At 37.8% G+C, this 27,371-nt stretch overlaps 1 protein-coding gene across 3 annotated transcripts in view; it reads left to right on the forward strand.

Moving 5' to 3' along the window:
• The window catches only part of ARHGAP10 (Rho GTPase activating protein 10), a 153,551-nt gene that overhangs the window by 46,896 nt on the left and 79,284 nt on the right, over nt 1-27,371 (forward strand). For 2 of the 3 annotated variants that reach the window (XM_075751269.1, XM_075751267.1), the window contains exons 4-10: nt 10,689-10,760; nt 14,056-14,157; nt 17,565-17,675; nt 19,792-19,896; nt 23,525-23,654; nt 25,330-25,436; nt 27,191-27,285. In XM_075751269.1, coding sequence (XP_075607384.1) covers nt 10,689-10,760; nt 14,056-14,157; nt 17,565-17,675; nt 19,792-19,896; nt 23,525-23,654; nt 25,330-25,436; nt 27,191-27,285 — 722 coding nt within the window. The remainder of the gene's footprint in view (nt 1-10,688; nt 10,761-14,055; nt 14,158-17,564; nt 17,676-19,791; nt 19,897-23,524; nt 23,655-25,329; nt 25,437-27,190; nt 27,286-27,371) is intronic. The other variant, XM_075751268.1, reaches the window with a different exon arrangement.

Genomic DNA, 27,371 nt, shown 5'->3' on the forward strand with positions numbered 1-27,371 from the left:
TTACTTGTTTGGTTGTCATTTGTCTGGTGAATATTTATTTGGTGGATATTTAATAATTTCATTCAGATGTTGGAATTTTACGCTTCATGGTTTTACCAGTTCTCCCATCTCCTTCAAAGGCTGCTGAAATTCTATCCCAACTGTCAAAGGATTTTAGTGGCTTGTGAAAAAGGAAATCGGCATTAATGGAAACATTTCACTGAAATTATTACGGAGTGGCCAATACAAAAACAAATAATGTTTTTCCATAACACCATTGCTTGATGACGTTCCCCAGGGCAGATAAGAAATAGGCCACTTTGTCCCTGAGAATATTCTGGAAATTATTTTTATGTGTTAAGGATGAATGGAGTCGTAAGACTTAACATTCTGCTCCTTTGACATTACAGAAGTGTCATGGGAGTGCAGGGATAAAAGGGAACTTCACAAGGCTAGTAGGAAAAGGTTGGGGACGAACAAGCACCAACATGGTGATGCTGAGGTGCTCTGTCCCACTACCCCTTGCCAGGGAGAGCACCAAACCTCACTCCCAGCTCCAGCTCTCCTGACAGCAGAGGCAGGTTTGATTGTTGTGATGGGCTCAGAACAACAGGCTTTGCTGGCTGCCCTTATTTAAGGTGTGGCAATGAGCAGCGCAGGTCTGCCTGGTAGGTACTGATCGCTGGTGGTTGTTATCCCTTTCTGTGGTCACCTTCATTTCTCGCTTCTTCCATCTCAGTCTTCTCCCAAATGATCAGCCTGCCTCTAATTAGTTTTCCCTGTTGGTTCCAGTCTTGCTAAATCATAACCAACTTTGATAGTACTTGTACTGTTCCCTCAGTAATCTCAGCAGTACTTGGCACTACTGGTGCAGTCACCCTGATGTGCTGGCTATGCATGCTTCCCCTCCCTGGAATTCCTCTGTCCTGCCCTTCAGCTGCTTCTAGAGTTCACCTGTTTCTCACATAACTTTCCCTTAACCATGATAGGTGTCCAGTCAGCTCTCATGGCACTGACTGTAACTTTTGACAGCATCTCTCGTGGTTACAGGCTGTGTCCGGCAATCTCTCAGGTCCTGTCTAGTAGTGTCTCCTGTCCTATCCAGCTAGCTTACTCCCATGCCAGGACTGAGTGAGTTGGCCGCATTTGCCTGCAGCCCTGCCAGACATGAGTTGCAGCAGGGTCATTTAATACCTAGATGATCCCTGATGAGTGCTGGTGTAACCTATTCTTTAAAAAAGTTCCAGGGAATTACTCTAGTTTTACTCCAATGTTTATTCTTCTTCACCTCCCCACCCCCCCCGCCACTTGATATCCATCCTGAGTATCCTTTACTGCAAATGAAGCTGGGAACTTTTCTACAGTTGTCATGGAGTAAAACTGATTACTTTTCCTTCATAGTAGTATTTTCACTGTTACCCTTTCAATGTGGTGTTTTTACATATGTATTTTTCCTTATTCAATTTAATTACACTGAGTTTAGACCATCTCTCTGGTGTCAAAGTTATTTTTTAATCTTGCTGTTCAAAAGCACTGGCGTTTTCTATTGGGTTTATGTCACTCCACACTTGTATTAGTCTGGTGGAATTATTGGTAGGTCACTCCATAAATTGCTACTGAGAATTGGGTAATGCAGGAAACTTGGTTGTACTTTCCTATATGATGCTTGAAATGTCCTCTTAGTAGAACAGGTATTTTTCAGGGTAGTTTTGCAAACAGGATGTTTTCTCATTCTTCATGTGGTTTATTTGTTAAAACCACTTGCCACCTTTGCTTTTGAGAATGTCATGTGGGTCAGCATTGAAGACTTCGTTGAGGAGATCAGCTACTGTGCTAATCTCAAAAAGAAAACTAGCTGTTGTTCTTAACAAATTCAAAGTAGCTTTTAACCTTATATAGTATGTTCCAGGACTTTTGAGTTTCAGAGTTGCTATGTCTGGTCTGTAATTTTCACAGTTCCTCCTTTCTCCTCCTCTTCTCACTTTTAAGTTGTTGCTGTGTTTGCTGTATTGCCATCCTCTGGGACCTTGCTGCCTCTCCCTTTAGTTTGCCGAGTTCCTCAACTACTCTAAAGCAAAGCCCTATCTGACTTGAAGGCAATTAATTCTTCAGTTGCGTAGTGTAAGAATACATCTAATTGTTCTTAAGAAATCTTTTCTCTCCTTAACATCCATTTTTCCCCCTACTTTGTTAGATAGCTTGCTATAATTAGCTGAGATTTTTTTCCTTTATGAAGATTATTAAAATCTGCCGTTGTCTTACAGTCAATTGTTCATTTGTTTTAACTCCCCAGCTAAATAATGATTTTATAGCTTCCTTTCTCTCTGTTTTCTGAAATACATGTTAAGAACCCCTTTCCTTTAGGGTTTTCTTTGCTCCTTGCCAAATAAAACATGTTTTTGCCCTAGCCTTTCTAACTTTGTCCCTAAGTACTTGTGTATTTCCTTTTTACTTCATCACATTTCTCTTCGTATAGGATTTCTGATACAATTATATTCACCTTAGGATGTTTCCTGTCCTTTCCCCAAGGCAATATAAACTCACTGTTTCACTTTGATATAGTCTTTTCTATTTCCTGCTACAGTTTTGGCACATTTCTATTCCTTTGGATATCTTCAGAGGAAAAAATTCTACATAGTTATTTTTTCAATTCCCCCCATCTGCCCCCCCTTTTTTTCTTTTAAAAAAAAAAAAAAAAGCTGCTGTTCTCATGCCACAGGTACCTTTGCAGTCCTGGCCTCTCAAAAAATCCTTTTGCATTTGTTGTCAGTTTTACCAGATTGTCAGAATCAAATTCAAAATAGCATCTGTCCCAATGCATTTTTCTGAAAGCAGAATTATTCTCAGCATATATCAGAAATATGAGAAACTGTTTCTCTATGGATTTTTAAAGGAGCATCTCTGTGAAGTCACAATTTTATTCTTTCCTCTCTCTTCTTCCTCTTTAAAAAAAAAAAAAGAGAAGAAAAGAGGTGAGGAGGTTTCCTAGTTGTGGTTTCCTAAGTTGAAAGAAGTTGTTAAGGTTTAAAGGCATACACTCATAAGGTTAAAGGTAGAATTTAAATAATCTGTGCAAATATGTACTTACACTTACCTCTTATCATGAAGTATTGAAGTGCATGAGTATTTATTTCACAGGTTAAGTGCTCACTTAACACAGTGTTAATGAATAGCTTACTATTACCTTTTGTTCGGTGACTCTGCATTTAGTTTACACCATTGCTACTGTACTGGAAGATGGTGGTATTAATTTTTCTGAGCTTTCTTTGGTTCTCTGCACATGGGTGTTTAAAGAGTTCATAAATCTTAATCTATCTTCACAGTAATATGAAGAAATCTGTGTGAAGGAGCAATCTGTTTACTCGCTGATTTAGGGTTAAAAAAATCCAATAGGTTTTGGGTGTAAGATGTGTTCAGGATCTGTTCAATAAGAGTTCATGGCATTATATAGTACTCTGTATGTGCAGATCCTGCTAAGTCCACTGACAGCACGGACTGCTAAATATATCAGCCAAGACAGTGGAAAAGACGTAATTGGTGACCGCTTGTGAAAAATTAGGCTGCCAACAGCATATTGAACATCTCAGATGCAGAGATAGAGGCACAGTTAAAACAGAATTTCTCAGGAACAGCATTTGACTATCTTAATCACAGGACTGAGATCTTTTTTTTTTCCTTTATGCAAATTGTCCAATTTAATAAAACATTTTCCAATTTTAGAAGCAAGCAGAACAATTACTGTTGTATCTTGTTGTGCAGACTTCATTTTTCTTCTGCATAGCATGAGGCCAGATGGCAATCATATAATTATCAGAATATGGAACACGAATACAGAATTAAGACTAGTTCAGGCACATGTTCTATGTTTTGCTGATTCCTGACATAGAATATTTGATTTATGTATTTGTTTGTTTTTGAACGTTAGATACAGTCTTCTGAAATTGTTTTGTGAGTTACATATGAACTTGTGCACTAATCCGTAAAATAACGATGACTGTCTATACATTAGGAAAAAAAGTACAAAGCCAGTTCTGGGTGTATTCCTCCCATCTCTGAGTGAACATGGCTGAAAAGTTCTGTTACCATGAGCTTCCTCTTCCAGATAATTTTGTGGTCTTACATGCGTCGACATAACTTGCTAGAGAATTTTCATTCTGTTATTTCATTAATGGGAAATGTTTGGAATTTGCATTGTAAAACTGTCATCAGTTTGGATTTTGCTGGTGGTTAATAACACCACTGTTTCTTGTGGAGGACAGCGCTGACAATAATCGAGCAGTTCATTCTTGACTGAACACTGAAGCCATTGTTCGCTGTTGAATTCCTTGCCTTTCAGTGGCATCTTTTTGCTCAGTGATGAGCTTTACCATGAACAAAGAAAATGGGCATTATAGCATTTCCTTTCCTGAGCAGCCTTTTCACTTTGTCAAGATTTTTATATGACTGCTGATTTCAAAGTGTGGACTGGAAGCGATTCTCTGTTTGTACGAGACCAATATTCTGGTGTGTCACACTGCTCAGCTCCTGCATAGTGGGTTTGCTAAGGGAAGGTCTGTCTTTAGAGGAGTTGCTCGCAGCGTTCCCCCACTTCAGATGGGGAAAAGCTGATTTGTTGCTGTTTGTGAAACTCTGTCTTTTTTTTCCCCCCGTTTGTTATGTTTATGACTTTGTATTATTTTCCTCTTTATAATACGAGGAATGTATTTCATAAGAATGAACTTATTCAAAAGCCAGGACTATTATGTAGCTTTTATTAAGTAATTTTTCCAAAAAACTACTGCCTTAATTTTTAATTCTCTTTTTTTTTTTTAAAATGAAAGAATTTGGTTGTATTGTCTGCTTATGATACCAATTAATTTTTGAGGCCAGCAGTTTCATGGCGAGTGAATCAATGCAAAGTCTTTCAGAGCAGAGCACAGCATAGCAAGTAGGTTATAGGAGGCATTTTTAGCTGTCTGTCATTTAGATCCTTCATAAATTTCCACTGAACAGGAAGTAACCTTTGACTAGAAGGAGGGGACTTGGGAGTCCTGCTAGTATGTTCTCTGTAAGCCAAGGCTGCTGCTTTCGAAAGAGCTAGAAAATGCAAAGCAGAGAGTCTGCCTGCATCGCGGCTTGTGGGACAGTGGACCAACGTCTAGGAAATTCCCCCCAGAACAATCTGAGAAAGTTGTCATTGTCTTACCAAACCCCAGCGGTAGTTTTCTGGAACACCTAAGAGGAAGGTAATTTCTTTTGTTACAGGTGCCTCCTGGCATCTCAGAAATGTACAAAATGGATTGTATTCAAGATATGTATCTGTCTGCCTGACTCTTTTGTTACCAGATGGCTTCCTCCACAGCGAATGAACCCAGAGGAACCCATGTCACTTCTTTTTAATAGCTTCTGCACACATGCAAAGACACACAGGTATTAATGTGCTGTGAGACTCCCTTAAAAATCCTTCAGTCTATAGATTCCAGTCCTTCTAAAACTCAAACCGAAACACCCGTGTTTGTAGTCTTAACATGTGGCTGAGGGTCTTTCATTATTTAAGGTTGTAAAGCTACAGGGAAAGCTCTAGAGCAGTGAGAAAATCCAGACACTTTTAGGGGAAGAAAACCTGTATTTGAAAACAAACAAACGAGTTTTGGGTGTGGATTGGCCTGACTGCCATCATCAGTGCTCCAGGTAAATACAAAACCAGTGTTGAGAAGTGGTTAGCGAGATACACCACTCTATCTGCAGGGCGTACTGGTAGGAGAGTTGGCTGTGCAACTAACTGGGAGCACATTCGTGTAAGTGTCAGAGCAAATCATGTTCTCATGGGAAAAGATAGAATAGAGATTAAGGCTTTGCAAGTAACACCTGTTGTCCTCAGTAGTGGAATTGTATCTGCAAAGTTACATCATACAGGGTTTTAGGCATAGATCTTACTGCTTTGAGAAATTTCAGTAACAAATCACTATGCAAAGCAGGAAAGCTTTTTGGAGGAAAACCCGATTTTTATATATTTCCCTCTCCCTCAGCATTGGAGGTATTGGAATCAGCTTTTTTTATTAGGTTGAATGTTGCAATTTCTTAGGAAAAACACAGAAGAGCTATATCCTCTGTAAGCAGAAGTGCAGCTGTAGGTAGTAAATTTCTTTATTAGAAAGTAAATTTCTTTATTTAGTAGCACTGTTAACTACTTTGTTATTGAATCACAGCTAGGTATGTCTTCCTTTCTGTGTTCTCTGTTGCACTCAGTAGGGCAAAACTTCCTTCCCAGATCTAGTTTCATTGACACTTGCTCAGTTTCATGAGCTCTGCCCTGACTGCCTGGTGGCCTCCCTCTTTGCTTTGAAGGCAGAAACAATCCTGCCCACAAATAAATCTTTCCAGTCGGTGCACTGGGAAACTTAAAACCCTCTTTTCTGTTTGGCATCTAATCTGCATTCCAGTTTCTGGGATGAGAATTGGGAACTCAGCACTCCTGTGTCGCTGTGCAGTCTGCAGCAAGGTGTATGTTTATAGCTTCTTTCTTAGTAAACCTGGGAGAATGCTTAGATTCAGAATGGAACAGAGCCAGTGTACATATTTACCTCACCACCAGAGTTGTTGATGTGCAATGTGTAATTTCCAGTTCATCCAGTAAAGTCTGAGATCTGTGGACCTTTTTAGGATGAAAGCTGGGAGACTACTGCTGCTTTTGTCTAATAAGCAAAATAAATTTTGATGAACTTAGGTTGGTCTAGCCTTTTTAGCCACAGGGGCTGGACCGAGCTTCTGGGACAGCTCTTGTGGGTTGATACTCCTTTACAGCCTGTGCAAGCAGCCTTCCTCCTCTGCAAGACAAGACTGGTTGTGCCCACAAAGGGGAGCAGGAACTTGGAGAGATGACCCCTGCCTACTGCAAGGGGGTGAGAAAGTGTGAGGAGCATTGAATGGTGGTGGATGGTGCTGTCTGCAGGTTACAGTGCATAGGAGGAGGTGTTTGGGGGAAGCAGTCTCTCCCTAAACAACTGTACTGCCACCTTCTCTAAGAGGGGACAGGCTAAACGGAGTCATCTTGTGGACTGGCACTGACTGGTAAGTTACTTTTTGGATCTTGTTGACTTGACTGATGAAGTGGCAAACAGCTGTAAATGCTCTGTGCCTTTGTGAGCTGCTGTAGGAAATATTGGTTTGGGCCCCTTAATCTACAACCTGTTACTTATTTCTTTTGAGAAATACGGAGCTGGAAAAGTCAGGATTATCACCATTCTGTACAACTACTCTGCCTGAGCAGGTGGAGTTTTGTAAAGGCATGTGAAATTAGGAGGTATACACGAAGCTGAAAGCCTGCTTTAAAATGTTGTTGGAAATGTTGGATATGGTGATCTTCTGAGGCGATGATGGCAATAATGATTTTTATTGCTGCTGTTGCCAGGTTTATGTTCAAGCTAAGTTAATTCTTTGACCTTTGTATAGGTGCAGCAAATAGAACAGGAATAGCGTGAGCAGTTTCAGATTGTCTGCTCAAGGCGCATGTGCACATTGGGTTAAACATTTCTTAAAGCATTCCTGAGACTTTGACATTCGTAAAGCTGGTTAAGTTACTGTTAGCTGAGACATGACCTCTTTATATTGATTCACTTATGACATACTTACAATAGTTTGCCTGCCAGATTTTAAAATTGAGTATATATTCCTTTCAGGTAGCTTTGGATAGACCAGAGATAGAAAGAAAAGACAGGAATCTTTTTGTGGCCTTGAAATAGTACCTTCCTATCATCATAATCTGCCAGGATTTGAGAAGTAGAGGGATGAAAATTAATTTAAGATTCAAGACAGAAGTTGAAAGAGAAAGGAATATGTAATTTCATATTAATAAATATTTAACTTAAATCCCGAATATAATTTTTCTTGGAAATTTTACATTTTAACATGGTCCTAGTTGTTAAGGAAGGTGCAAGTGATAATGACAAATATATTCAAGCAATCCTTAGTTTATTTCCTTATACTGAGAGAATTATACTTTTTTTTGTCTACTGATCTGTTATCCATGGTTAAAAAGGAAAATGTGTTGTTTGAGTTCCCAAGTTATAAACAAACTAAGTTAACAATGAATAGCAGTGTAAATAATGGTTTTGTTTTATAAATAAGTATACATGCAGTGACAAGCACTAGATTCTAAATACTGGAAAACCGTGTGAATGTCTCCCTATTTAATCTAGTATTGTGCATATTTTAATTATGAATTTTGGGTTTATTTCTGCAGGTCAGAACAACAGCTCTGTAATTCACTGTTAAGTTTACCATTTGTGTTTATACACATATAAACTCATGTATGTGCTCATTTCGCTGAGGAGAAAATACTCCTCTTATGTATTTATATATGGACCTGGTATGAAGCTCCATGAGAATGACCAAAGATCTATAAAATTCCACTTTGCCAAGATATACTCAAGAGCCCCGTTGTTTAACCCGGACACAGAAGGCAAAGAGGATGACAAATGGCCTGTATGGCAGGCAAAATTCTGCTGGAGAGGCATCTGTTAGCAAAAGTTTAAGTTGTGCAAAATAAGATACGTCCTGTTGTGGAAGGGGGGAGGCTTCTTTTAATGAAAGAGTTACTGGCACATCATACCCTGGCAGCTGTTGGCAGTTGTTGAGGGAGCATCCCATTTTGATTTAAAGATTATTTTATGCTTCAAACAAATTCCTGTAGTGGTTCCCATGGTTAATGCTGCACAGTAGCAGACAGTAATCACAGACCAAGTGATTTGCAGCCAGCCCTGCTGGTTTATAAACCACAGCCTTTTTTGTGTGTGATGTGTTGGATTTTTTTTTGAGGGGGCCTGACAAAATTTGAAAAATCTGAGTATCTTAAAAACTGCCTTGGAGACTCTTGGTAATTACTTGAGTAGTTAGGATATATGTGCACAGGCTGCCAGGTAGGCTAAATCCTTCCTAGAACCACAGTTCAGCTCTTGTTTGGGGCATTTGACTGCCCTGGCTCTCTTTCAGTGGGAGCAGAGGCAGCTCAGGGAACAAATGGTTCGCCAGCTGCCAAGAGCATTCCCAAAGCCTTGGGACGAGCTCTTTGGGAAATCTCTGTGCTGGGCTGGAGATGTGGCAGGAGTTGCTCTGTTCTCCTTTTCCCACCCTTCAGCTCGATGCAAGGGTCTCCTGAGTCATGATTGCCCGGTGCTGCTGTACACTTTTGAAAGACAAAATTGTCAGGTTGCCTTTTCCTTTTCCTCCCACCAAGGGTGCACCAAAGGGTGCTTTAAGTGTTTTTGACAAAATCAGGAAATGGATGCAGAAAAAAAAAGTTTGGGCCACAAGAACAAGTGCTCTGAAGTTAGGAAGTATGTGTTACATGGATGACTGTGCAACATGCAGTTTGGCCCAGACTTGCCAGATATTTGGATTTCCAGTTAGCTACAGAGGTTAGCACGCTGCCGTGGCTGTTTAAAAATCTGAGTTGCTGTGGTTACAGTGAATTGGCAGGATGACTCCTGCAGTAATCCCTGCATGGCTCCGGGGGCGGGTGGGAGCAGACAGGGCTGTTCAGGTTTGTGTTGTGCCAAATCTCTAATACATCCCTCTTGTGTTTTATGATAGGAGCTTTTCAGAAGTGTTCCAGAAGGCTGGTTTAAGCCTGCAATGTTTTATCTGAAACTTTTCACATTTGAAGGGGGAGGGGGGAAGAGAGAGAAAAGCCTTCTGTTGTATCTAAGGTGGGCTTCCAGGGAGCTCTGTCTGGCCTCCTGGCACCTCAGCCCCATGGCTGTGCTAAGCCCAGTCCTGGGCACGATTTACTCAGTGGGTCTGCGTTAGGACTAAGACCAAAATTATCCCATCTGCTCTTCCACACCTTCAACGCTCTTGCCATCTTTTCTGTGCTGCTGTTACATTCAAGAAGTTCCAAACTTTGCTAAAATTTCAAATGTTTTTTAAATGTTGTCTTGTTTGCACCAAACCCAACCCTACTCCATCTCCAGTGAAATTTCATGTGAACTAGAAACTATTTGCTGGCCAGATCTAATAAACTACAATTTTCTGACTTACAGCATATTGTGGCATATTGTGTCTTTTTTTTTCTTCCTCTTTAGTATGGCTATGAGGCCATTTATCATAAGTGCACTGGTAGATGCTCACCCAGTCAACTAAACCTCATTTCTTGACTTTACACCTCTTGATTTTATAACTTAGGTTTACTTATGGTTTTCTCAATGTACTTAAATGTAAATATTTGGAAATATATCAATGCTTAATGGCTTTAACTGTGTGTTAAAAGATTATTATTTGCTACTGAGCAGTCTATTCTGCAGTTGTTTGTAGTGTTTCTTGTTGCAGAAATTTTTTTGTCCCCACATGAAAATTGTTTTTCCAGTGTCTCATTCTGGTGTTCAGTCATTGAGACCGTCAACCTGATCTGTAAGACTGGCACAAGTAAAACAGTTGCAGTTTTGCTGCAGCCTGTAAATTTCTGAAATTTCTGCATTTGTTTTAGGTTTCATTTTCCTGATGGTGGATTAAAATAGAGGATAGAAATTATGAAAGCTTGAAGAAACTCAGAGATGTGATTTTTTTTAAATTTTTTTTTTGTGTGTGTGTTAGGTCTTAAGACTCCTAACTTGCATGTTTCTCCTTTATTATCCTCCAGAGCTTGCTTGCTTTTTTTCTTTTTATTGCTGATGCTAAAGTGACTTGTTAGTCCAGCTACAGGCGCCTAACCCATGTTTTTTTTTCTTTTTTAGGCACTCAGTGTTACTGAAACTCTGATCAAACCTTTGGAAAGATTTAGGAAAGAGCAGCTAGGAGCTGTAAAGGTTTGTCCCTCATTGCCTTTATGATAAGTTTGTTTAATTTCTCTACTTGGATTGCATTACGGTAATGACATGTATTTGGCAGAGAGATACTGTTTATATTTCATGTATTCACACTTTTTCTACTTTGAGAACTTGCTTCGGAAACAAATGGAAAGTATGTTTCAAGAAGAGAAGAATGTGTCCTTTCCCTTCCTTCTCTCCTCCCCCTTCCTTATCTCTTGTGTCTGGAATAGGAGCAATCCTGCCAGCAGCCTGTCCCCCTTCCTAATGGGTAACCCTGTTCTGCTTTGTATTTGCTTGCAGTTGCGCAATCAAAGGCTGGAAAACATTAACTACCCAAAGGAGCTCACTCATCCATATGCTTTTAACTGTATTTTTGCAACCTGCAAAGTGAAAATTGCCTTTATTTATTTTTTGTTTTGAATAAATAACTCATTGCCTGTAAGTGGAAATAATGGGGATGGAGAGGCTAAAGACAAGATCTCCTTCCAAGTTTGTGGTGTGGTTTTTTTTTTTTTTTTTTTTTGCTAAAAGTGTTCAGTAATTTTTTTTTAAGATTGTCACTATGTTGTGTAAATTTAAAAAAAAAAAAAAGGCATAGTAAACTTCATGTATTAAATACACACTAGCTTTGCATAAAAGTAACAAGGACAAGTTTGACCTCTTTCTACCTGTCTACCTTCCTTCTTCCAGTGAGAAATTTAAATGCTTATTAAAAAAAAAAAAAGAAAATACCCCAGCTATTTAACGGATTTTTCTGTTGCAAAACTCAATTCATATGTTTTTAAACTACCACTCTGCAGATGTTTTATTTTATAATTTCATGACTTCATCAACTGTGATATTTAATAGCTAAGATAATGTTTCAATTACGAGTGTGCTATACATTTTGACTTTACCAGGAATGATTAAGATGTTCAGAGTATGATTTCAGTGTCCATGAATGAAAAATGCTCTGTTGATCATAAATCGTTACAGTGTAATAGCACAATGAGCTTTGTGTAATTTTACGGGCTTCTGAGAAGTATATCAGACATCTCAACCAACATACAATAAAAACCTGGCCTCTAATATAGAGAGTCTTCTAAGGAAAAAGAGAATTCCTTCTAAATGTAACCTATTCTCATGGAAGCAGCTGTAATGAATGGACTATTTCAGCAGTATTTTTGGTGTAAAGAACATTGCTTTTTTGGGGGGTGAGAACTCCTAATGCTTTAAATTGTCTCATGATCTTCACTCATTTCCTAGTCAGAATTCTGTCCCTGATGTTTCTAACATGACAAGTTACATTCACATAGTCTACATCTTGCGTTTTGTTTGAACAGATGTTTCGCCCCTTGTGTCTCTGCATACTGTTTCTGTGAAGTTGAAGTTCTTATTTGTGATTTAGCCTTTTTTTTTTTTGACAGAATTCTCAGTGACCTTAAATAGAACAGTCTTGCATAATTGTGTAACATTTAAATAAAAATCCTCTAAAAATATATGACTCTGAATATTCTTAACTGAATATTTATTCAATATAATCAAAGTACTGGAAATATAATACTGCTTTAGCTCTGAAAACCAAGTTATGGCATCTAGTAGTGAAAAATCTGGAACATTGTGTAGTATTTGCTTTAGGAAAAATTTATACTCTACCATTACAAAATAAAAGTTGAATCTGCTGCCTCCGATTTTCCTGTATCTTTCATTCCCTGTTGATGAAACGGTCTGAGTTAGACTTAAGAAGAAAAAGCAAAGAAGAAAGTTTAGCACCGTAGTGCTGGAAGCAGAGACCCATACTGAATTACCCCTTAGTAAAAGGTGTTGCTGCTCTAATGTCAAACTATATGTGTGAAGTTTCTGGCTTTTCATATTTAGAAGTCAAGAGCACTCTTCTGGCAGCACTTAAATGTTGACCAGATCAATGGAAATTTTGGTAATATAAACATAAACACTTTCTTCCTAATTTCCCATATGCTAATATGTTCTCTCTAATCACACTAATACTGTATACATATCTTAATGTTTCCCAGTTGATAAGGAATATTGTGACTGCTTTTTTTAAAGGAAACACTTCAACTCATAATGGAGAAAAACCTAGCATTTTTGGTAAAAGTCCTTGCTGACAAGCAATCCTAAACAGCTTAAATCCCCTCTTTAATAAAATGCCATCTTCAGAATCCAGTCGTTCAGAGAACAATCATGTATCACTTATATTCTATATAGTATTATTAAAAAGAAAGGTTAAGAGAAAAAAAAGAGCAAGTATGTCTGTAGAGTCTAACCAGTATGTTGAGTAAAATACATTTAAATGAAATTCCAAATTGATGGATAATGGAAAAATATTTTAATTGAACTGGTATCTTTCTGACGAGCAAATCTGTTAGTTCTTGAATATGTAATTTAATACTTGATTTTACTTATTTTAGATTATTTTCAACTGCAATTAGTTATGCTAAAAATAGCTTCAAAACTGATTTGTTGAATTCATCAATACTGATTTCTGTCTTAAACACACAGAGTTAAGAAACTAGAACTGAGGGTGAAAGGGTGGTTTTACAATGCCTTCTACTAAATTAGATCCAAGAACTCAGATTTCCTAGAAACCATCTAATGACCGTCCCTCTTCGAATACATTGATTTTGATGCTCAGAGAAATGGATTTGCTTGTGCAAATGATATTCATAGGTGCCTGTGAGAGTTTCTCTTTTGGTAGCATGATTTTATCTTTTGTGGAGATTTTTCTTTATTTTAAAAGGTAGGTGGTGTGTGTGGGGTTTTTTTTTTGTTTGTTTGTTTGTTTTTTTTTAATGGAGTCAATGACAGTCTGGTAGAAGCAGAAATTCAGTACAGAGGTTTTTGTATGGCTGTAAAATAAATCCTATGGAATATGGAGCTGTATTTGCTTTGGATTTTGAACTGTAGAACTGTTGGAACTTTTCCCCTGTTGGTTATAGAAAGTTCTTTTTTTCAATGAAACTGTTATTTCCCTTGAATTCCTCTATTATAAACCAAGGTGATGTGGATGATCCCTGAAAATAATGAAAAATGCAATAAATCACGAAGAGGTGGTTTTTTTTCTTGCTTTTTTAACTTAGAAGATGTAAGCATTCATGTGACAAGCTTTACCATAATGATGCAGTGGGATTTCATTTCAAGTTAGCCTTTAAATTAATTTTAAAAATTAGTTGGAAACATACTTTTCCTTAGTTATTGGAGCTATGATAGTTTGTTTCTTTTTGTTTCTGATTAAGAAGGAGGCTTTTCTTACATTTTTATATATAAATGTATGTTACTGTGTTTCTGTGTCTAGGAGGAAAAGAAGAAGTTTGATAAAGAGACAGAGAGGAACTACAGTTTGTTAGAAAAGCATTTGAATTTATCAGCTAAGAAGAAAGAGCTACAATTACAAGAGGTATTGTTGCCTCTTTTTTTTTTTATGCAAGCTAAAGGCTTTTGAATAGGTAAATATATTTTATGCAAATACAAAACCAGCATTCATAGTGATAAAAGAAAAATTTCTATCAACTGTAAACGTTGGTGAGAAAATTGGTATTTGCTGAACTTAGTGGTGAACCCCTATTGCTTTCTGAATTGAGGGCTTAACTTGGCGTGTTTTTGAAGAACATAGTGTTAATTTTTTTATATAATTAAGGGAATAGGAAAATGCAAGTATATTGTGAAAAAATCTGCATATCTTATGAGGTTTTACCATATATGTAACTTGCATTGCATTGTATGTATTGACTAAGTGTCCTGTGTTAATGCTTAATGTAACATACAGCAAGACTTCCTGAAGGAAGTGGGTTTGTGCCTTTTTTTTCTTTTCTCTTGTTTTGAAGATCTGGTTTTTTTCAAGTAATGCTACAAAAAAGTTTGTTGACAATTTCTAACTTAAAACCAGATCTGTTTTGCCTGGCATTCCTTCTGTCCCTGTGGGTTTATTATCATCATCCTTATTTGTCATAGCTTTTATTTTTGGAGCAACAGCGAATAGTATGTGAGAGCAGAGAAATCTGGACACTTGCTGTAGGCATAAAGTTAGTGGATTCCCCCCCCCCCAAAAATGTAATTATGTCAGAATTATTAACACTTAGTCTATTAAGACCTTGTATCATTAAACACTTAATGTTTTCTCAGAGATAGCTCTTCTCCCTGCCTTCTACCCCACCTCAAATAATCTATGCCATTTTTCGTAAAAAGTGGTTAATGTAACTGACAAGTTAGCTAGGAACTTAGGAACTCAATTGTTCTCAAGTTTCACTAGGATGTTACTTCTCCATACTGTATCTGCAACATATGACCTCATATGCATAAACAAGTGTCTTTTGGGGAGTTTAATTGCCGTGGTGAAGATAATGGGCATTGCTCATGTGTCAGGACCTCCTGTACTTGTATCAAATTGATCAGCTGCCAAAGAACTTGATGCAGAAAAAATGAAAAAGTATTAATTATGATTTCTTACTTGATAATATCAAGAACCGTATTTCAAAGTCTGAAATGAGACCTAACCTCAATGGAAAAATACAAAATGCCTCCCAAAGGCATTTTGAAGCTGTATCAAATACAGTCTGAAGTTTTAAATCATGTGTGAAGGCTAGAACGAACAAATGAATTTGTTTTAAATGTCCTTCAAAGTTTCAGGAACAAAAATTCTGAAACTCTTCAGTCTGACTTTTTCATTTGCTCATTTTTCCATTTTTCATTTATTCATGTATAAGCAGTTAAAAAAAAAAAAAGAAAAGGACTTGCAGCATGTTGTCAGAGTGCTAAATAGAAAAACTTCTTTGCCCAACCTTAGAAAATAGGTGAATGTAATTGCACGGGAGCTTACTAATTTAGTATTATACATGGCTAGTTATGTCAGTTTCTGACTGGAGTAAAAAAAGGATGCAGGTATAAATTTGACAAAAATTTTATTAAAAACATGCCATGTTGTGCATCTTGCAATAACATAGCCTTTGACTCTCTTAGTGGAGGGATAATCCTGAAATTTCACTGAGGCATGGTGTGTGTCTTATTTCTGTATTTCTTTGGCAGTACACAAACTACAGTGCAACAGGGAGTGAACTTGCTGGGTGCATGGGGAGGCTCATGCCTCAGAAAACTGAGGAGAGATGTGATAATTTATTTACAGGGGAATTGAGAAGAATTAATAAAATGATTGGTTTGGGTACTGTATTCTTGGAGGAGGCAGCCAAAATAATAACCGAAAAACAAAGAAGAGAGAGAGAAACAGGCTTACGTGGAGCTTTGGTGTATATAGGGCAGTCTTACTATTGATTAGCCAGATGTCCTAGATGACCCACCTCATAGTCTTTTTCTACGGCTACCCTTCAGTACATGTATATATCATTAGAAGCTTTGCTGACAACTCATTTCCTATGTTGCGTGGTTTATAGGATGCATCGAAATGCCTTTTTGAAACACATTTTCTTACTGATGTGCATATCAGTGCTTTATTTTTTTAATGGCACTTGTTGTTATGCCCCTAACTGCTGACAGATTTCTAGCACCGAGGAGCAAAGCAAAGCATGTCTTAAGCCAAAACTGTCTTAAAGCTAATTTGATTTATCCTCTTAAAGCGTAGCAGTCACTGTTCTGCCTGTAGGATATAGTCTCAGTATTTAAGAGCGTATGACAGTAAGTCCGATCCTTTCACCTAACCCTTTGTCCATTCCCTTTTATAATTTAGTGTAGAAGTGTTTGGTATTATCACATGGGCAAAGACTAAGTGTTAATCATTTAGACTATGCCTTTGTAGCCTTTCTTTACTGTATTTTAATAAAGGTTTCCGTTACCCAGTTCTTGAAGTTTTATAGTTTAATGAGGGCACATGTACCTTAAATAATAACTTCATGAAATAATACGTATATGATAGAAAGTTAAAGACTGATGTACAGATGAATGGCAGCTGAAATATAACTGTTCACCATCAATATGGTGTTGGCATTTCAGCAAAGCTGAGCTAAAAATCACCTGCAGCTAATAAGGCTGAATTTTAAAATATTTGATGCTCTGTGGAAACTTGTGAAGTATCTTACCAATAAGTGAACTTTTTAAAATTTCTTTTCTTGACAGAGTGAGCACAGTTGTGGGATGGGTACAACAGCATTCTGGCTATTTACAGCAATTATTCAGGTTACAGAGTAAAGCTTCCAGTACCAGCAGTGGGTTTTTCAACAATAACATTTTCTTCCTTAGTTTGACTCGTAGAGATGATTTCCCCCTTTTCTAATGGAAGACGCTGCTAGCCCCCTCTCTCTGTTTGGGCAGGTACCTTTTTGATGCTATTAAAGCACTGCACAAGTACCTGCTCTGATGTACTTGGCTTGGCTCGGATTCCATAGAAAAGAAGCTTGAAGAGGTGTTACTGGAATGTTTCTAAAAATGTAGCCTCATGATTCAAAACAACATATGTTATAGAATCATAGAATGGTTAGGGTTGGAAGGGACCTCAAAGATCATCTAGTTCCAACCCCCCTGCTGCGGGCAGGGACACCCTCTGCTAGACCACGTTGCCCAAAGCCTCATCCAGCCTGGTCTTAACCACTTCCAGGGAGGGGGCATCCACAGCCTCTCTGGGCAACCTGTTCCAGTGCCTCACCACTCTAACAGTAAAGAATTTCTTTCTAATTTGTCTATTAAAAAGGAAATTGCTGCTGCCATTTAAAAGTAAATGAATTAGCTGTGTTGTAAAGGAACAACTCCCAGTCTGGAGAAAATTATCTTACCGCTTGCCACTCGTATGCTATACATGTGTCATTTTGAAGCTGCCTGCAAAATGTCTTTGAAACTTCATTAGCTGTATTCTGTGTGCAGGCAGATAACCAAGTGGAGCAGAATAGAAAACACTTCTATGAGCTGTCCCTTGAGTATGTATGCAAGTTGCAAGAGATACAGGAGCGGAAGAAGTTCGAGTGTGTGGAACCTGTAAGTACCAGTGAATTCAGCTACATGGTCATCCATAAGGGATGGAGGAGTGCAACTGGACAAAAGCCAAGGAGTTCTGTTTTCTGGGAAGACTTGTGCAGTTGTGTGACTTAACAGAATTTAAAGCACTCTTGTTGCATCTGTGCAAATTCCTAGTACAGATACACTCAACCAGGCATCCTAAAGCTTACCTCAGTCATTACAGTTGATTTGGGTTCATTGATGTTGATTTTCAGAAAATGTGTGAAACCTTGTGCTGTAGTGCAAGTGTAAGTATAACTTATAGTGTCAGTTAGAATGGCGGATTCAAGAAGGTGATGTTGGGGTCCAACTTACTGCATTTGTGCTTTTTAACCACTGAAATATTATTCCTGACCAATATAGGAATTTCATTTTAAATATGAAGATTGCAATTAGAGGCCTGTTAGTGAAGAAGTACAGATATAAATTAATTGAGAGGGTGCTACAGGCTAAAAAGCTCATTATCAGGTAGTCTGATATGTTTGATTTCAATTGCAATTTGAACCTATGAAGAAATCAAGGGGTTCTACTAAATTTCAGTGTAAAGTGTACATCTACTGACCAGACTTAGAATAAGCTCTTCTCAGAGATTTAAGTAAGATTTTCTGAAATGTACATTAGCTTTGTAGTATAAATGCAACTTTATGAAGCAACAAGAGAACAGTAAGTGTAATAGTGAGATAAAGGGAGGATGGATTTTACAAATGACTTCCATTCACTCACACTCTGAAGTCTGTGGTTTTTGGCCAAGGCTGTCCTTTTATTTGGATAAAATTATTTTAATGTGGTAATGGAATAAAAAGTCCCCAGGTGACCCTAATCAAAGTAGTTGGTCATTATGCAGTTAATGAAAGCTGTATATTTTAATATAGCTTATTCCTGTATGAAAAAATTGTTAAAATCCTTAAGTGGGAATAAATTGCTTTAAATATATTGGCATTTTTCAAGTAATGGGAAAATATTGTGAAAAATGGTTGTATGGGATTTTTTTGTTGTTGATGTGTTGGTGGGTTTTGTTTGGTTTTATTTATTTTTTAATTTTCTAGTTTTTAATATTTTTTGTAAAATAATAAATAGTATTGGATTCAGTTATTGTGTTTCAAACCATTTGAAGTTCCCTCAAAACCAGACTAGAGTAATGAATCTTCAAATTATGGTTTTGAAACAGGTCCCTTTCTCTTTTCTGAAAGCTCCCTGTGGATGGGGTTGAGCTTTATGTTGCTCAATTAGTATTTGAAGTTCACAGTAGGGTTGTAAACTGAAATTACTTAGTACCAAATTCTTATCCCCTTTCCCCTTCATAATACTTTAAATTTAAGGGGGTTTTTTTTGCATTTTTGAAAATTATTTATTTGCATATGACTTCGGACTTGATTAAATATGTTCGTCGGTTTGTTTTCTGTAATGAAGAAAGTTGTTCTTTCCTGTGTCAATCACTTCTTTCCAACAACCTGAACCACACAGGAGAGGTAGGCAGTACTGCACCTCACCCTGTTTCCAATACAGTGTAACTTGTTCATTTTTTTTTAAATTGAAACACTGAAGTCGGAGACTGCCATGTGGATCATTTGCTGGTTGTGGTACGGGGTCAGATCTCCAAACAAAAAGCAGCAATGGGTAAAGTTACTGGAGGGAAAGCTTCCTTCTTCGAACAAACCAGTTGACTGCTATGAAAGGCATGTCAGCATGGTCATTAGCAGGAAGGGTAATGACCAGGGAAATGGTGACTAAAAGACAGAATGATCTTATTACTTCCTTGCGCACAAATATTTATTCCAGACATCATTGATATCAGAGCAGCTGTAGGAAAACATCACATCAGAAAGTTTGGGACATAGGCAATATACATTGCCTATGGTCAAATTTAAAGTAGAGATCTGTTCTGAAATTCCAGGGGCAGGATTGCCCAAAATTGTCTATATACATAGGCCAATCATTCAAATCTAAATAGTTATTTATAATTGGAGGCATTAGTGGAAATTTGTTTAGAAATAATCGTTTTGTCATCTCTCATCTTTCTGAAAAAGGCTATGTGCAGCAATCATATTCTGGTAAATGGACTTTTTCATTCTAACAAGTCTTGTTTGTATTCCAGGTGCTATCATTTTTTCAGGGTTTGTTCACTTTCTATCATCAGGGGTATGAACTTGCTAAAGACTTCAATCATTACAAAATGGCCCTGCAGATAAACATACAAAATGTAAGTAGAGATTGATATCTACACGTTTTCTAATTTTTTTGAGTAAAGTCACCCGCTGAAGTTCCTGTATATACAGTATCTGTATTGCCAATACTTTCCTCGGTGTTAGTGCATTGCCTGCGAACTTTGGGGAGATAGCGCCGTCTCCTGGCTAACCAACCACATCACTGAACAAGTCATTGTTAATTCCAGTGAGTTCGTCGTCGTTTCTAATGCTCTACAAACAAACACTAAGTAAAGGACCCCCACACATTTTTCTAGGGGTTTTTTTTTTTTTTTTAGAGACAACACAAGGATTATCATTGAAAGAGTTTAAAACCGATTGAAGTCTGTTAAAACGCATACAACGCTGGACAGATCAGGGGACGGATAATGACATGCCAAGGTTCTCAGTGTTTTACGTGTGTTTGGAATTAAGTATGTGGTGGTCATGTCTGAGGGTCATTGCTTGATAGGGCCATATTATCCATAACTAAGAAAAGGAAAGAAAAGCAGCTGGGCTTAGCTGCAGCTTTTTTTTTTTTTTTTTTTTTAAATTCTGCCAGCAATGGGATTTGGAGTTTCTGTTTGTCTTGAAGCAGCCCTTTCAGGCAAGAACTTCCCTGTTGGTTTGAGGTGCATAATTGTATAAGGAGACTGGCTGTTAGCACCCATGGCATATTTGACAAAATGACATGTTCTTTCAAGGACAGGCTAACTGGGGCCCACTGCTAGTTAGTGTACCCTCATGCCACATTGCCTAGTGTGGTCTGCTCGGGACTGGGAGAGCAGGAAGCAAGGTGACAGGCTGGAGCAATGGGACTGGAGCAATGGGACTGACGCAGTCACTAGTTAGATGGTCTGTTTGCTTCCTTGAGATTCATTGAAGAATAAAACTTGCTCCAAGGAACTTGGATGTGCCAGAGACCTCATGGTACAGAACAAACCATGTACCTGACTGCAGACAAGCAGTTCATGATGGTGTGTCTGTTTTGTTGACCTCTAAGGACACCTGGAATTAAGACACAGAAGCTACTTCTTGGAGGTTGCGGTCTATTTTTAGAAATGGCTTAACTAGCAGGGAGGCAGGAAGGCGGAAGAGAGGATTATAGTTGTTGTAACACATAGTGACATGATTCATGCGTCATGATACCATTCCTTTAATTTTCTTCCCATATATTTAAGTCTCAAGTTTCCTCTTGAGCTGTTGTTTGGTTTGGGTAGGGAAACTGAGTAGTGGTAACTTTATAAGCAGACTTTCATGGCAGAATTCAGTGCTTTTGGAAGAAATTTCAGGACAGGCTTACTTCTGTGTGCTTAGCTTAAGAGTGAGGAGCAGCACAGAGCTGCAGTGGATAGAAGGGAGCTGATGCAAAACGAGCAAGAAATGAAAAATGAGAGGGAAGCTGTGATACAGTTTTGAAGAGCTGGATTTCAGATTACAGATGGAAAAGAGCCAGTGAAGTGATCTGAAGAAGTGATGACCAATAAGAAAGCAACCTAATCTCAACAGCTGCATTTTCAATTGACTGAATGGTATTGTAGTGTGCCCCAGGAAACACAAAAGAGATTGAGCATTACAGCTCAAGTTTTATGAATAGATAGAATGACCTGAATTTCAAAAAGCTGTGGAGAGAAAGGAGGCAAGGCTTAACAACTATCTGAGGTAAGCGAAGAATAGAAGGAAGCATCTGAAAAGACCATGAGAGGACATGACACATCCTCCACTCTGTTAAGGATGAACAAAACATCCCAAACGAAGAATGAACTACAGCTTGGCTGTGGTACAGCGGAGCTGCTGGCAGAACACTAGATGGACATGTTAGAAATTGAAGCGTGGAAGATTCAGTACAGAGAGCCTAGCTGGATATGGAGAGTGATTTGAGAGTTGCCAGTATAGCTGTAGTAATTGCCTTCCTTGACAATTGCTAGGTTGTCTTGACTTTGAGAATTAGGTTATGGATTTTGTCTCCACACCCTGTCCAAGACCCTGCCTTCTCCTCACTCCCCTGCCAAAATGAAAGAAAGGAAGGAGAAAAAAAAAGGCAACCCCAGCTTTGTAGCCCAAGCTCCAGTAAGCTCGTTCTTCCAACAGTCTTATTCTCTTGTAAGTCCTGTGTGTCCCAGCTAGATTCTGCTGCACTCCTACTTTTCTCTTGTTATCTCCATTTTGTACCCAACCCCATACAAGGATCCTTGCAGCCTTGACCACACTTTCCTGCCCCGCAAGCAAACTTGGCCTTCCCTGGGAGGAGGAGGCATAGCCATGCTGGTGCAGCGGCTATGGTCAACCCCTGGTTAAGCTCAACTTTTGTCACAGCACAAAGGGAGACAGAAATTTTCTTGAGGTTTCTGGAGGCCACTACCCCCAGGGTGCATTTCACACACTCGGATTTGTGATCACTGACAAAGATCACAGACAAAGATCTAAGATCGTGGCAGGATCATTTAAAACATCTAACCTCGGAGCGATCAGTGCTCAGACGGGAAAATTTAGGTATGAGCAGTCTGTCACTATCAATTTTTTTTGCCTTTATCCTCCATACAGAGTATTTTTTTTAATGCAGCTCTTCCAGGAAATTATGAAAAGGAGCTTAGAAAATTGTTTGGAGTCTTGGAAATGAGTTTATGCACAGGGTCTAACTCCTAAATTTGCAAGCAGATGTGACCTGACATTGAGATGATAGATATAGGGAAGGTTCAGAGCAGTTATTTTGCCTGGTGGTAAGAAGGCAGTTCTTAGTCATCACCTAAAGAATATTTTCAGCTTTCCTCTATAAAACATATGAGTATAGGTGGCTGCTCTGACCAGCTTGCTTGTGCCCATGAATAAACTCCTTCCAAGCATAAATCTGGAATTTGCATGTACAGATGGCCAGTCAGGAGCACAGTGTTAACTGTCTATGTACAAGAATGGATACTTGTTTATATTAAAGATACATTTGTTAGTGTATGCAACTGTATGCTTGTCCTGGGGGAAAAAAAAATAATAGGTGAGGCAGCACTTTCAGAAGCTCATCCATTTTCAGAAAAATAGAGGTGCTCTCAAAAAGCAACAAGACACATAAACATGCATCTGGAAGTATTGCTTTCCTCAAAACACACGTACCAACTGGGGAAAACGCCAGCTTGGAATTTAAATGTTTGTTTTCAGTTTGAGCAATTTATGCAAGTGGGTACATGGAGAAGACTAGGTATTACCATGATTGTTGGTGACCTTCCTGTCACTTTTTTCTCAATAACCACAGAAAATCTTGTCCTTCCTGACAGCAAGTAAGAATCTCATGAATTAAGCCAACATCTGTAGTAATATTTTTCTAAGGAAACTTGAATATTCAAATCTAAAATAATTTTGCACTCAGTATTTCACTTCTTTCTGAACAGGTCAGTGCATTATTTTAGAAATCTGCGCTGGCAATCTTTATATGCTTTTCACTGTTAAAACAGCTAGTATCTAAACCACACTTTAATTTTGAAGAGTATCAGAAAACTTGAAGAGTAAACGTATATGGAAGTTGTGCACTGACCATCCTAAAATGGCCTGAATCATCCTCTCATTTTATAATTATTGTAACTCCTATCTGCCAGGAAGATTGTCTGTCTTCTAAATTTGTCTGTCTACTAATGGGTTTTTGCTGTCTTGTTTTAGACACGAAATCGTTTTGAAGGAACAAGGTCAGAGGTAGAGGAGCTCATGAACAAGATCAGAAAAAATCCTCAGGAACATAAAAGAGCAAATCACTTCACGATGGAAGGCTATCTCTATGTACAGGAAAAAAGTAAGGTGTATTTTTGTATTTCTATAGTGCCCATATTGTGCATACAGACAAGTCTTATTTGTACAGGTAACATGAAGACGCAAAGAATTTACAGTTTATTAAACAGAGTAATCTGAGTAAATGTTCAAAGTCTCTAATGGCAGTGTTAACGTGGCTCATAAAAAGAGCATGGTGCTGAAAGTGTGATAGTTCTTAGCAAAGGTGACTGAATTTGAGGAATTTTTATTTGACCAAAGGGTGTATTCCACGTTATTTTTAATCCCTTACTAATGACCTTCCCTAGAACTGTCAAACATTTGTTGTCGGACAAAATGAGTTGTAGCCTCTGAAAATTGAGCTAGTTTAGCATGATGAAATTGTCATTTCCTTGGTTCAGTGCTATGCTTTCATTACCTAATTGTGATCATAGGGTCAAATAAAACAGTCTGTATGCTAGGTAGCTAGTGTTGAAAATCTTGCTGTGAAGGTGCGTGTCACACAAATCGTATCCTATCAATACTTTGAACAATTATAAATCTTTCTCACTCTATTAAAAAAGTTGAATAAGATGCAGAGCTCTTACCACTCAAGGAATGACCATCGAGTAATTTATTTTTTTTAATAAACATTTTGCATAAATGGTATTTTTTTTAAGATATATGTCCTTATAGAAAGTTTGTTTGCTTATTCTGATGAGAGATTTTACTTTTATGATATTTAATTGATGACTGTGTAAGTGAAGACTTCTGTAAAATATTTCACAAATTGAAGACCCTGCAACATTCTTGATGGAAACATTGTTGTTACAGTGTTCAGAAGTAAGTTTTAAGAGAACTACCAATAAAAAATAAGAAAAATCGTTATTTTGTGAGATCAGCTCACTGGTCTTGGTTATGATGAGCTTTAGAATCAGCTGAAAGGATTCAGAAGAGGTGGGTATGCCTGAAGCTGAGTTGAGGAGGAGCAGGGCAGCGAGACCTTCCATGTTAGGAGCAGTAAAATCCTCTGTCAGCTTGAGCCACTTGTGAAGGGCTTCTCTGATACTCTGGGGCAGGGTATCAGGGAAAGATTCCTTTGCAGACCTTTTTTTTTTTTAAAAAAAAGAAAAAAGTAAATTAATAGAAGTGAGGAGATTACAGAGGGTCAGAATCCAAGTTTTAACAGTTAACGTTATGATTCATATCTCAAGAATACTGTCTGCAGTAGGCTAGGCTTTTAAGTAAGTGTATTCTATGTAGTTAGGAGTAAGTTTTGATGTCAGGAAATGTGATCAGACCTTAGTCAGTAGATAATGTAGAGCTTGCAACACAGGTGTGTTACTCTGCAGTTCCTTAGCTTCAGGTTACCAAGTGTAAAACTAGGCTTCCATGTTCTGCCTAAATAAAGTTTCCAGGGGGATATTTATTTTACAGGGAAAAATTATTTTGTTCATCATAGTGAGACAAAGATACATTAATAATTCTTTCCATTTGTCATTAAGCATAAATCTGAAATACTACATATATCAGTTTTTAGAATAGTAAGCACTGGTTAACATTTGTATTACTTTCTATAATGTTCTTAATTCATACCTTTGTCTTACATACTGCATTATTAGGAATTAAGTAGGACTCCTAAGTATCATTTTGGAAAGCAGGAGAAGAAAACACCCAAACTGGAAAAAGTGCATACTATTTAATGCTTCTGTTTTATGTAGGGCCTGCTCCCTTTGGTTCCAGTTGGGTGAAGCACTATTGCACATATAGGAAAGAGACAAAGAAGTTCACCATGATCCCATTTGAACATAGATCAGGAGGGAAAGTTGTAAGTATATTTTTATATTCTACTCTGATACTTGCCCTGTATGGAGATCGGAGGATGTGTCAGATAAGATGTGTCAAGTACTTTCACTCTATACCTTCTTCCTTCTTTCTTCATGCAACTCAGTCTGCCATCTAAGGACATTAACCTAAAGTAATGGATTAATAGATGAGAATTCTGCAGACTTTTCAATTGCTTCCTTTTAGAAGACCAGAGAACATGGTACAGATAACATGCAGTATTTCACCATTTAGAATTTGGTTTATCCATGGGGCATTTAAATTGTTAAAGTATAAATCAGGAAAATGTAATAGACTTAGAAATTTCTTTCTTACATGCTCCAGTCAGATTTTTCTTTCAGAGATGTAAGTACTCAAAGAGGGACTAGAAAAGAGGATTTTAATAGGAATGTAATTTGTACTGACAACTGAATGTAATTTCAGACATCTTTGATAGCATCTGAAATATTCAAGACCCAAGACTGTTGATCTTTAAATGGCATTAATTTCTGTTGAAATAGTTGGGATTTGAGGGCACTCAGCACCTTCAGAGATGACGCATTAAATGAATGCATTAATATGGATGAAATGTATTTTGTTGCAAGGAAAAAGGATATCTGAAGCTGGAAAATAATGTTTGAGTCTATATTCCTGTAAATGCAGCACCCTGCCCAATCTTCAAATTTGGTTAGAAAATCATGTTCTTGGAATTTTATCAGGGTATTATATCCTATTACTTTGAGCAGAGGGGAGATAGCTTTCATCATTTTGAGGGCTGTGTGTATTTACAAATATATTGAATTTGGAAGAACCTTTCAAAAGATCTGGAAGACCTGCCATACTGACAATTAGTGGCATTTGGCTTCCTTAATCATTTCAGTACTTCTATGAATTTCTTACCCTGATTTACTCTAATTGTAATAAGCCATTTTAGTTAATATAGTATGTGTGTAAGCATTCAGCGTTCTAAAACACTTATGAAGCCATTTTTCCTGTATTAAAAGATCTGTTTCGAAACCCACAATGCAATTACTCCTTCAGTGACAACCTCCTATGTCTGGAGATGTTGATTAAGACAAGAAATAATCAAAATGTATAGTTAATCTTGAGTAAATCCAGTAGAACTCATGCAGCATTCACAGATGAATTTGTCTGATTTCTGAATACTTAAGGGTAAAATATGATCCTAATGTTGGTTGGCCTTGAAGAAAGGGCTGGTTCTGTACGACAAATTACAGATAGTAAAGAACACTTACTTTGTTCTAGTTACTGCAGCAATAAATAGCCTTTACTGTGGAAATTGCTGTGTCTGACATTAAATGGGAGAAGTCTCTTATGCTCATTGTGGGTTTATATTTGACGTGGTTTAGCCCCAGCCGGTATTTCGGGATGCGTGGATGCTCCGGAGGGTCTGTGCCAGCCCGGCGCCCCTCTGCGCTGGCGCTCATTTTGTAACGTGCAAAATCTCGATAGCAAAATATTTTTGTTAGTTTAAATTACTGTGGTACCATGTCGTGCTGTAAAGTACCAGCTAAAATGGACTCAGTATTTTTGCATTTGTCCCGTAAATGACCATGGAATTTGTGTTATTGTGCAGAGCCCTGAATGGCAACTGTGAGCGAATGCTTTTGCAAGTGTCAGTTTTCAGTACAGCTTTTGCTGTTATTTTAATGTAAATTTACCTTCCTTGGTTTGTCTAGCTTGCTTACTGAAGCTTTCAGTTACTGGATCAAGCATATAAAACCTTTCTTCTCACAGGGTGATGAGGAACTCTTTGTCCTTACGTATTGTACCAAAAGAAATATAGATACTACAGACAGGCGATTCTGTTTTGACTTAGAAGCTTCAGACAGGTAAGCTCGTGAAACACACCAGAAAAGATTCTTTATATGTAATAGTTAGTAATATTACTTTAATATTACTGTTGAGTTTTCTTCTT

Source organism: Balearica regulorum, chromosome 4 (assembly GCF_011004875.1).
Source record: "Balearica regulorum gibbericeps isolate bBalReg1 chromosome 4, bBalReg1.pri, whole genome shotgun sequence".
NCBI lineage: Eukaryota > Metazoa > Chordata > Aves > Gruiformes > Gruidae > Balearica > Balearica regulorum.